Raw genomic sequence first — 12,591 nt, forward strand, 5'->3', positions numbered from 1 at the left:
TTTCTTAACCACATCAGAAACACCATACATAAATAAAACAAACGCACACCATACACATGTAGTATGGGGTAAGTATCCATAAGAAGCACATGGAATAATAAACCATCTAACTAATCATCATCGATAGCTGAAACCATTGAATAATCATCATACATGCATGAAATATAGAGTACCAAGTAATCTCATCATATAATAAACTGAGTGTAAAACAACATCTGATAGTATCTAAAATAATAATACTAATCATCAAACATAAATTGGCCTAAAAGAGTTTGGCAATGATATCAGAAATGTAGCTTGAAAATGTAAACTAGGGGCAGGCACTACAGATTTTTAGGTTGAATATTGTAAGGCACATCAATACTAGTTGAAAAAGGAACCAGTTAAAGAAGATTATGAAGATTATCTCCTACTTATCAAGATTATGAGCATCAAGTTAGCACAAACATTATTAAGGAAATGGGCATAATACGTCAAAGAAGATTATGAGCATAATGAATTAAGAGTAAAAAATATAATAACAATGAAAATATGTTTTTTCACTAATGTTTTTGCTATTATTTTATGATAAACTCTTTAGATCTCGGGTGATATAAACCCCACGATTAATTAATTAAGTCAGAGGCTTTCTACAACGACAACAATCTTTAATGTAAACATTTTCCATTTTGAAAAAAATTGACGTTCATTTACATGTCAAAAAAACAAAATAGAAATAAACTAAATATAATTATAATTAAAATCGTGAAAATTACAAAGAAGAAATGAAAGTAAAAATGAAGAAAATGTTTACATTGAAAAACAATTACTTAAAACAATCATATTTCTTAAAACTTAATTATGGATAAAAAAAACAATTACTTAAAACCTTAAAAAACACAACTTCAAAATTACGACGCAACTATTAGACCCTATCGGCTATGCATGTTCTTATAATTGTTGTTCTTTATAATAAGCTGAAGTCGTCCCTCCCAATTTCTTTATTTGTACCCGTCCTTTCCACATGTAATGTAACCCTAGGCGGGCGGATTTAGACTTTCGCGCCCGGGAAAATTACATTAACTAGGGTTTAGTTTATTTTAACCTTACGCCACGAAGAAACCCTGCTTAATTTTTTTCTGTATTATATTAGAAGCTTAAGAAAAAAAATATTCGAATTTCCTCACGACAAGCTGCGAATTCACGACTAGTATACAAAACAACGAAAATTATGATACTCATTTGAAAAATAAAAGAAATAAATTTGTGCTCCATGCTATTTAGGATTTGAATACGAGCGAAATCAAAGAATCCTGGTCGGCACTTGAAGGTAAGGGTTTCTACTGCTGTTTTGGTTAGTTTTTTCGTGACAATGTAGCACAGTAATATATTCTTTTGGTGATTCTTTGTGCAAATTCAGGCTAGGATTTTTTTATTTGAAAATAAATAAATTTTGTTTTGAATTCATAGTAAGATTTATTAATTTTTGTTTTGGAATTTAATAAAACAAAGAGAAATTCAATGTTTGGAGGCTTCCGTTTGGTGTTCATATTGTGCACTTGTACTTCTCGGATCACAGTGTGCTAGTTTTTTAAAACTCTGAAGGTCCGGAAATGAGCGAAAATGAAATGTATGCGATTTTAAAAATGTTTAAAGTTTTGATTGCTCGTTTGTGAGGTCACTGTGCACCGTGTTAGGATCTTTAATGTTCGAACTTCAAAACAGAAGAGAAATTTGGCAAGTGAGACACAAATGCACGGTGCTTCCATGAGTTTTATCAAGGACCGAGCCAATAATATATACTTATCTCATGCTCATTAACACCAATTTTGGGGAAAAAAGATTCCTTTATTTTGTTTATAAGGGGCTTCATGGTTCAACATTTCAAGACGCCATTTTTCTGGACTAATCTTGTTGAAATGTTTAGTAATTGGCATTCCTTTATGTCCTATCTTTCATGAGCAGATATTCAAAAGAGTGTAACATTTTTTATTATTTAGTGTTTTTTGACATCAAACTCTGGGTAAAGAATCATGTGTATTTTTTTTATGAAATAGCGAGGGACCTTCTGGGGCTTCCCCCTACAACAAAACGTAAATCCTTTGAATAGGAATGTTTTATTTGTTTAAAAATCACGTCAAATACAGATCATCAAAAAGACCAAGAGTAGAAGATTACTTAGAAGGCTTCCATTCATTAACACCAAAGCCAGAAGGAACATCCCAGCCAGGCACTTACTACATCACCAACCCATCTTGCTCTTAAGAGATTTTACCAGTCCCATCATCCCTTCCAATTACAGAGTGCAAGGAAGTTTATGCCCTGGAAAACCTCCCCACTTCTTTCATCTTGACAATGTTTCGGAATCCAAGGTCAGCATAGTCAGTATGTTAGATACTTGCAGACGCACCTCAGCATCAGTCACCATCAAGTTCACTGCAATTTTACCCAAATCAGAGCAGTTTGTTTATAACTCGTGTAGCTTCCTGTAAATTTTTATTTTTTCTATCTGTCCAGACTAATGTCCACCATAGTTGTCACCAAGGAGGGTCCAACCACGCACCTCAGCATCAGTCACCATCAAGTTCACTGCAATTTTACCCAAATCAGAGCAGTCCGTTTGTAACTCGTGTAGCTTCCTGTAAATTTTAATTTTATCTATCCGTCCAGACTAATGTCCACTATAGTTGTCACCAACCAAGGAGGGTCCAACCTCCTTTTCATCTTTCTCCTTTTGCTCCTTCATCACCAGTCCTGAATCAGAAGATTATTCTGGTAGAAAAAAAGTCTCGACCACCATGCCTATATCATCAGAGGTTTATTCCTGAACAAAATTCTCCAAGTGGAGATCTTTGACCTCAGACAGCAAGAATCACCCGCACTATCATTCCTCATCGCTGCTTTAACAAGCCTGAGGGCAGCCAAATCCTTGCACAGGAAGATATTTTTATGCATCTATCAGAGACCCTTCCGTCTAAATAAATGGGTACTCAAAATGGGTCTTGAGCGTCACCCTTTCACAACAATCACAAAATCTGCCAAGGACAACTCTAAAAGCCACCATGTGGCTTATGCAAGAATCAAAAGATTGCCTATGGTGTGGCTTTAAGGCTAACTATTCTCTGTTCTCTAAGGTCTGACCATCTAATGCCATCAAATCCATTCCCCTTACCAATGGGGGAAGACAATGACATATAAGAAGGACAAATGTCCTCGCCCCTCCCCAATAATGTGGAAGTTTCTAATTAGGATTATTGACTCTAGGGAGACCATTAATAACATTAAAAGAGTGTTTTTCAACCGGGAATTTTTTAAATCCAAGCGAAGAGGCCAAAGAAAACCTAAAATTTATAGCATCCCTCTCTGCTCCATTATTTGTTCAACAACCAAGATTAAGAAAACCACTGCTCATATCTAATTACTACCCGTCTCCAGCAAGATTTGGTTGCCTCTGCTGGCTCCATCAAAAGTTAATCCTTGGAAACCCTTCCGAAGGTCTCAACCATACAGAACTCTTTCTGCAAACTGTTTTGTCTCTCACCTAATTAACTGTGCAGAATCTCGTGTATTTTGCGGAAGAGATTTCTACAATTTGAATATGAACTGATATCATTTTTAACTTTTAAGTATTGACTATATTAAAGTATTTGGTATTGTTATTCTGTTAATGGCCCTTATTTCATGAATATTGATTTTTGAACAGTTTGGCATTGTTATATAGCTGATTTTTGAAAATTTCTTGCATCAGAGTCAATTCATCCTTTATCCAATGCATTTGATCTATCTTCTTGATCCCTTCTTGGTTTGTAACTTGTTTGATGTTGTGATAATTAAACATTTTTTGACCTAGCTATTTAGATTATATAATATGAGAGTTGTTTATTCATTGACCTAACTTTTATGATTAGTGATTCAGAAGAGTTTAACATTTTAAATATCATAATTTTGATCAAGTGCAAAGAGTATCTAGTACTTTGAGTGATTTCTTCAGTCATCGAGCTTTTATAGTTATATACAGGTGCTAGATCAATTGGGACTTATTGCATCAGGTGATGGCATTAGCTTTGGATGATTTGGACAGTCATCTTGATTTTCATAAAATTCCAGTCATAGATTTGCGATATTTGTCTCAAGATGAAATCAATTGTGCGGCACAATGTTCAGATGAGTATTTGGACCTGCGGGTTGATGATATTGTGATCCCTAAGATAGACCGGTCTATTTTTCATGAGAGTGCTGGTAGTCGGAAGCAAACTTATTCAAGGCTGCGTCTATCTCAGAGAAGAAAGCAGCAACTTGGTGGCATTACAAGACGGAGAGCAGGGCTTCTCAGTGTGTCGAGACCCTCAATTGGAGGTGGAAGGAACCATGAAGGTGCATCTGATCTAAATGCTAGTAATCATATTTTGCAGCTGCTGAGGCAGTTTTTAATGAAAGGAGAGCGTCCTTCTGTTTTTAAAATTACTGGACACCAAATCCAAGAAGATGCATTTGCTTTGCAGTCAACTCATCTTCCTTCCCTTAACTCAGCAAGTGCCAGCAATCCCTCTTCAAATAGTACTCTTGACCATGAATCTGATAATATATGCCCACCCAAAGTAGAGGACAGTTTACTGCTAGTTGAAAGTAACAATACCATTCAGGATATGCAGATTGAGAGTTCTATTGAAAGGATAGAAGATAAAATCTGTGATGATGCTAGTGTTATTTCGGATGCAAAGATGCAGCAGGCATCAAAGGCGACATGTCTGGATATGGACAGAAATAAGGTTATATTGGATGAATGTTTGGATAGACCCAAAAAGAAGCTGAGAACAAAAGAGGATGCAAGACGGAAGGGACAGCAAGTTAATGCAGAATACAAACTTGTGCTCAAAAAACCAGGGGATACACAGGATATTTCAATGAAAAACTGCAGCCCGATTACAACCATTTGGAATGTAACTTTTGAGAATGATAGAACAGCTGATGTCACCTCTGATACTATTAAAACAGTTGTGAGATGTATACAGGATGAAACTACAAGTAACTGCTCGCAGAGTGACCAAATATCAACAGATATGAATAATTGTGTGACACAAAATTCTGCTTATTGTAGTGACATTAAGCTTTTGGGTATGCGAGAACCATTTGTACCTCAACTGAAGAGAAGATTTCGAACCTTAGAAACAGAGGCAGATCTACAAGTGTTTTTTGAGAATCTGGGTGGGGAATGGGCATCCAAAAGAAAGAAACGTAAGATTGTGGAAGCTGAAGACTTTGTTCAAGGATTCCCTAAAGGTTGGAAGGTTCTGTTGGGTGTTAGAAAGAAAGATAGTCGTTTCATAATCGAATGCCGGAAGTATATAAGGTATCATTCTTCTTTCTCCTCACTATTCAGAGCTTGTGAAAAAAGTGAAGTACAAATGTGTATGCATAGGATGGAGTGGCATTTTAAAGATTTTTGAGTCTGGTATCTATGATTTTCTCCCTTTTTTGTCATAGGCAAACCTTACTTTACAAGCATGGTAATGTTTGCCTTTGTGAGAAGAGGCATTGCATAGTGGTATTATGATTTTAGCTGTATTTAAAAGGAGGCCCGACTCTGAAGTGCAATCTGTATGCCATATGTATTAGATTGGAATGCTAATTTAAATAATGTTTTTGCAAACAGATCTGCTGATTGCCATATAATTATTTTCTTTTAACAAATAATGTTCAATTAGATGAAAATTCATTGTGCTTCCTATAGTTTTCATTTTTGAAGATAAATTCTCTTGGTCTTTAAACAGCACCTTGAAAGACTTGCATCCACACAAATGTGTTTGACAGTAATAATGATAGATATCAGATTACAATATTGAATATTGATTTATAAATTGTCTGCGGCTAGTGTTGCTTCCACAGTTGGAGCAAAATACCTAAATAAGCAGTTGAATTAGATTGTTTCCACAGCTAATTTTGTTTTACAAGGATACACATATGGTGTGATTTTTAAAAGTAAAGGATATTTATCATATAACAGAATAAAATATTGTCTATGTTGGATGATAAATGGAGTGCCATGTGAAAGCACAAATTATCCAGTTGTAGGAAATATAACTCACATCAAGTGTAAACATCTATGATATATTAAGTTTGTCGGATAGAGATGGGAGGAGACAAGAGGATGTTCCTTGGGATGAATTTTTTATAAGGGTTTTTTTTAGGGCATGGCAGTTGATGACTGAAAAAATAGGGAAGATTGAAAGATTTAGGAAATTTGAAATATTCATATGACAATGATAAAGCATTTATCAGATATATTATAGAATTTTAAACATAAGATTAAGGCTGAATTGAGATTTCACATGAAAGTTGACAAGCAAATTAACAAAATTTAATTGTGCTCATTGCCAATGTGCATGTACTATATGAAAAATAAATAAAATGCCCGAAAGCTGCAAGTTTAAACTACAAATGACAAAGCAATAAAACATATGCTGCTCCTAATCAACACCTGCTAACACTGCATTGAAATTGGACTTTGGATCCGATTTACACCTATGGACATGTATTGAAGCATTATATCAATACTTTTCAAGATAAAGCCACTAAATCCATGTTATTTGATACCTGAGATGGTGTCTGAAATATCTTTCAATCCATATATTCACAATATTTATTTTCATATTGTTTAAGGTTGATAGCTATTGCTAGGAGTCAAGTTTGTGCTTGCAATCAACAAAGCTCTTGTTGAAACAAGCTAAGGAATTTATTATCCCTATCAATGATAATGAAATTTTAGGCAACCCACGAAGGCTAAATACCTCTCGGAAAAAGTCACACGTGGTGTCATATTCTTGGAAGATATAGCATAAAAATGAGCATACTTAGTGATTTTGTCAACTGTCACAAAGATACAATTCTTTTGGTGTGCATGTGGAAGGCTGATGATAATATCCATGAAAATACTCTCCTATTTCTAATGAGGAATGGGTAGGGGATGCATTATCTTGCTGGGAATGTTTATTTTCTTTTCTTTTGCTTGCATACCATATACTTTCTAATGTGCTTAACAACATCTTCCTGTAGTCCTTTTGTTCACAATCTCTTTTTGATTAGAACTGAGTAAGGGCTTTAATAGTTTTGTTGGCATAATATATTCTCCCTAATGTGCCTAAAAAACAGCTTAAATATCCTTTGGTCCATTTGTTCACAATCTGTTTTTGCTGATTTGTTTGACGATGATAGCTAGCGGTAGGAGTTTGTAATGTCCCCATCTTTCTAGCAACTCAGTGGAGTTCTTAGCCTTTACATTCTCTGAAGGCTAAGTGAAGAAATAAGGAGAAATTGATTAAATTAATTTCTTATAAAGTCATTAAAAAAAATTAAAATTAAAATTAAAATTGACTTTATATTTAATTAATTTAATTTTCTTGAAGCACAATTAATTATTGTATTGCAAGGGAGAAGTTTCTAGAGAGTGCATTTTCTAGAAATACAATTAATGATTGTATTGGAAAGGGGGAAGCTTCTAGAGAATGCAATTAAATAATATTTTATTTCCTTCTAGAAGGGTGAAGGAAAAGAATAAATAGAGGTGAGAGCTTCATTGTTAATCATCCGATTATTGTTAATTGCATTTGATATAAAGTTGGGAGAAGAAACTAAGGTTTCTGATTTCAATCAGCCATTGGAGAACGACAACTCGTCAGTGTTGCAGCCATTTGAGGTGGTGAAATATCCACTGAATTTGGTATTCAGGAGAGCTTCAATTTAGGAGTTCTATTTGTGCTTAAATTGAAGCATAATTTATTATTGGCTGCTACAGTATGCAAGAACGATGACGCGCTACAGTACTTATGCTTGATTCATCTCCATCCTTGGTCATCACTATTATCAGGTTCCTCTTGCAACTATTAGCAGTCAGCATTGTAATTTTTTAGGCATATGATTTTGCTGTGATAATTTAGAATCAGATTTTGGCATTACTGTAGTCATTATTGTAAAAGCCCATTTATCTTGGCAAACTCATAGCAACATTGTACATGAGAATGAATTCAATAAAGGAGATACATGTTGCATACCATTTGTTTGAGGAAATGTCCGATTAATAGCATATATGATCAGCGTAATAGTTGTATGTCAATTGTTTGTCAAAATGTCAGTTGGCTGTAGGTATGCATTCCATATCTAGTTTCCATGTATATGCATTGAAAGTACCAAAAGAATTGCACTTGCATATTAGTTCATTGTAAGAGGCATTGTAATATCCTTTGCAAATTTCTTAGCATTAAAAGGCAACATACAAGTGTTGGACAATATTCCTTGAGCGCAAGGGATATTACATTGGTATCAGAGCTAAATCCCGCCATCTCGAGGGTTTGGCAATCACAAACCACCTGGGGTTGGCTCTCACAGATTTTTCACTACTAGGCGAGCTTTGTTTGATAGGGAACAAGATTTTATCAGGCAACTAGATACCATGGGTGACAGATAAGAGCGTAGCCCACCAAGAGACAATAGGAATGAGGATCAGGAAATAAGGAAATTTTTTAGACCAATGGTTACAGGACAAGAGCGAATGGCTTAGGCTTTGCAGGCACTCACCACCATGGTTGAGTGCATGAACCCACAGGATAGACGGAAGTTGGAACAAGGGGATAACAAGAGTGCAGTGGGATCACTTAGAACTCATAGAACTCTTTCCAGAACAGCAGACAGACCCACTTTTGTTAGAGAGGAACCAATATAGGAACCATCAGAGGGAGTTGAGGATGAGACATTTACAAATATCCTTATGGCTGCAAATGATGAATGAGAATTATTGGCACTGTAGGTTCAAGAGAGGATGATCTTTGAACGCTTTGTAAATCAGAGGAGAGAACATTACAGGTCACTTAGACAGGATAGGAGGCCTAGGGGTCAAAATAGTGAGCTGAAGAGGGCTACAGGCAAGCTTACTATGCCTACATTTGATGGGAGTGGTAAGATGACAGCTCAAGCTTGGATTCATAAGTTTGACACATTCTTGGCACTGAGGCCAGTGATAGAGATTAAGCTATCAAATACACCACTTTGCATTTGGAGGGAGTAGCACATGACTAGTGGTACCATGGTATGGTAACACTTCAGCATAATCAGGTGACAGCATACTAGGACTTCGTGGATAGGTTGGTTGAAAGATTTGACAAGAAAGATCTGGAGGTTTACTTCCGGGAATCAGCACAACTAAAACAAACGTGCAACTTGGAGTATTTCATTGGTGAATTTCACCGGTTGGCAGTCATGGTGCCAAACATTTCAGAGCACAGATTGATAGTTTTTTTCATTAAGGGCCTATCCGAACCATTGAGAGGTTGGATAAAGGCATTTGATCCCATTTCTTTACAAGAAGCTATGAAAAAGGAAAGAAGTATGGAATATGCAGTCCCAACAAACAAATTTCAGTCCAAAGGAGCATCTTCCACAAAGGATAACAAACCATTTTATAAAAAACCAGAGGACTGATTTTAAAAAATGATTTTAAAGATAAAACTCTAGTACCTTTTGACAGGCAAATATTAAATGATTTGAGGAAGAAAAAATTATGTTTCTACTGTAAGGGACATTATGATGCAAACCATGACTGTCCTCTTAGACCAAAGGGCAAAGCTAACATAATTATGTGGGCATACTATGAGGAATCAGAATCAAATAATTCAGACCAGCAGTCTGATATAGAGGAAATAGATGGTGAAAAAAAGGAAGATAAGGCTGAAAACTTGTCTAAAATGGAGTCCGTAGATGGGGAAGGAGATGAGCAACTTAGGGAAGCTTGTCTCACTAGTATTAAGCAGGAAGGATCATTTCGAATGAGAGGAGTACTGGCTGGACAGCGAGTTATAACTTTGGTTGATATCGGTGCCACCCATAATTTCATTGATGCTAGGTTGGTGGAGAAGTGTGGCATACAAACAGAGGAGTTTGGGGGAATTATAGTGAGGTTAGCTGATGACTACATCCTCAATTGTGATCGTAAGATCACTGGACTCCCTTTGGAAGTTAATAATTATGCCTTTAAGGCAGATTTCTATGTTGTGCCTATGGGAGATACAGATATAGTCTTTGCGATGAGTTGGTTGCATGATATTGGTAAGTTCACTCTAAATCTCAAGGAGATGGAGATGAGGTTTAAAGTGAATGGGAATACACAGATTCTCAAGGCAATTAGGGACAATGATTTCAGAATGGTCTCGTTCTGGTGGATGGCTAGATTGATTCGACACGATCAGATAGAGTGGGCAGTAGAGTGTATGTTAATGCCATCACAGGAGGGACAACAGAAGATTGAATATCCTGTTGATATTCAAGAGCTTAGAGTTAAACACTCTAAGGTGTTCAGTGATATTCCACCAGGTAGACCACCAGACAGGGGTATTGAGCACATCATTGAGTTAGAGGAGGGGGCTAAGCCCATCATGATTACACCTTACAGGCATCCGAAGAGGTTGAAGGATGAAATTGAAAAAACCATAAAGGAGTTACTTGCTATGGGCCACATTAGACCAAGTAAGTCTCTTTTCGCTTCTTCAGTGGTGTTGGTGAAAAAGAAGGATGGGACATTGAGGATGTGCATTGATTATAAGGTGCTTAATAGGAAGAAAATTAAAAATAGGTACCCTATTTCCAGGATCGATGAGTTGATAGATGAGCTTCATGGAGCTTGCTTCTTCTCAAAGATAGATTTGAGATCAGGTTATCACCAGATCAGAGTTAGAGAGTAGGACATTGAGAAGACAACTTTTAGATGTCATTGTGGCCATTTTGAGTTTATAGTTATGCCAGTTGGGCTAACTAACACACTTGCTACTTTTTAGGCAACAATGAGTAGGGTTTTCCATCCTCAGTTGAGGAAATTCGTACTTGTCTTCTTCAATGATATCTTGGTGTACAGTAGATCTTGGAAGGAGCACTTGGTTTACCTTGATACGGTGTTGGATATATTGCGCAGAGAGTCCTTGTATGCAAAGGAGTCGAAATGTGATTTGGGTATGACAGAGTTTTATTTGGGTCACATCATCAGTGCAGAAGGTGTACACATGGACCTTGAAAAGATTCGTGCCACTGTGGAGTGGCCCTCACCAGTAAACCTTACACAGTTGAGGGACTTTCTAGGATTATGCGGTTTCTACAGGAGGTTTGTAGATGGATATTCCAGGCATGCATCACCCTTGACAAATTTGATGAGAAAGGGAGCTTTCTTGTAGATTCCTAAGGCATAGGAGTGTTTTGAGAAATTTAAGGAGTTGATGACTTCCTGTCCAGTGTTAACGTTACTTGATTTCAACAAACCTTTTGAGCTGCATTGTGATGCTTCCGAAGAGAGCATTAGAGTGGTGCTTATGCAGGAGAAGCACCCTATTGCTTATGAGAGCAGGGAATGAAGAGGGCCAGAGCGGAGCTTCAGCATATATGATAAGGAGATGTTAGCCATAATGCATGCTTTGGCTAAATTCAGGCAATATTTGGTAGGTAGCAAAATTTGTATTAAAATCGACTATAATAGCCTAAAACACTTCTTGGGGCAGCGAGATCTCAATGATAGGCAACAGAAGTGGGTGAGCAAGTTACAATCCTATGACTTTGATATTACATATTTTAAGGTGACATAGAATCTAGTTGCTGATTTTTTATCATGTAGGCCCCATTTGAGCTTATTGACAAATATATCGGAGGATTGGAGACACTTAATCCTTGCAGAGTATGCAAAGGATGCGTGGACAATCGGATTCATAGATGGAACTATTCATTACAACAGATACACCCTTGTGAATGAGCCCATCATTTATAAAGGGCGAATATTTTTGGTTCCAAGCTCAGCAGTGAGGAGGATGGTTCTGAAATTTTTTCATGATTCACCTATGGCAGGACATCCTGGTTTCTACAAGACATATTGGCAGATTAGATAGGGCTTCACATGGAAAGGGCTCAAAGCAGAAGTACTTCAGTATGTTATGGAATGTCCCTCTTGCCAACAGAATAAGGAGGAACACTTTACTACAACCACTTCCGATTCACGATTGGAAGTGATATTGTTTATCTATGGACTTCATCACAGGACTGCCTAGAGCCCAGGGCAGGGACTTCATATATGTGGTTGTGGATTGCCTTACGAAGTTTGGACACTTCTTTTCGATTACTCGTACATACACTGCTACACAGGTGGTAGAGTTGTTCTTCAGGGAGATATTTAGATTACATGGCTTACTTCGGAGCATTGTAAGTGATAGAGACAATAGGTTTATGAGTCACTTTTGATAGGAGCTATTTAGGTTGTGTGCGACAGAGCTCACTTCGAGTACTAGCCACCACCCTCAAACAGATTGTCAGACGGAGATGGTGAATAACTGGGTGGAGGGATATCTCATAAATTATATAGTAGGACAACAAAAGGCATGGGTAAAGTGGATTTATCTTTGTGAGTATTGCTACAATACCACTTATCACATGTCTATTCAGATGTCACCCTTTATGGCCCTGTATGGGTATGAGGCACCCAATTTTATGGATCTACTTTTGAGTGATAGTAGAGTGCCTAGTGTAGGTGATTTGTTACAGGAGAGTGAAGACATTGTTGAGACTCTCAAGGATAATATAACTAAGGCACAA

At 36.8% G+C, this 12,591-nt stretch overlaps 1 protein-coding gene across 3 annotated transcripts in view; it reads left to right on the forward strand.

Annotated features, from left to right (window-relative positions):
- Positions 1-965: 965 nt before the first annotated feature.
- The window catches only part of LOC149573187 (uncharacterized), a 74,483-nt gene continuing 62,857 nt past the window's right edge, over positions 966-12,591 (forward strand). Inside the window, exons 1-2 of one of the 3 annotated variants that reach the window (XM_089814364.1) lie at positions 966-1,309; positions 3,998-5,329. In XM_089814364.1, the coding sequence (XP_089670490.1) occupies positions 4,032-5,329 (1,298 nt within the window). In that variant the 5' untranslated portion in view covers positions 966-1,309; positions 3,998-4,031. Of the gene's footprint in view, positions 1,310-3,987; positions 5,330-12,591 lie in introns of all 3 variants that reach the window. The other 2 variants (XM_089814365.1, XM_089814366.1) reach the window with 2 other exon arrangements.

The sequence above is a fragment of the Cupressus sempervirens genome, chromosome 2, assembly GCF_028749045.1.
Source record: "Cupressus sempervirens isolate cs-2001-9-10 chromosome 2, ASM2874904v1, whole genome shotgun sequence".
In the NCBI taxonomy this organism is placed as follows: Eukaryota; Viridiplantae; Streptophyta; class Pinopsida; order Cupressales; family Cupressaceae; genus Cupressus; species Cupressus sempervirens.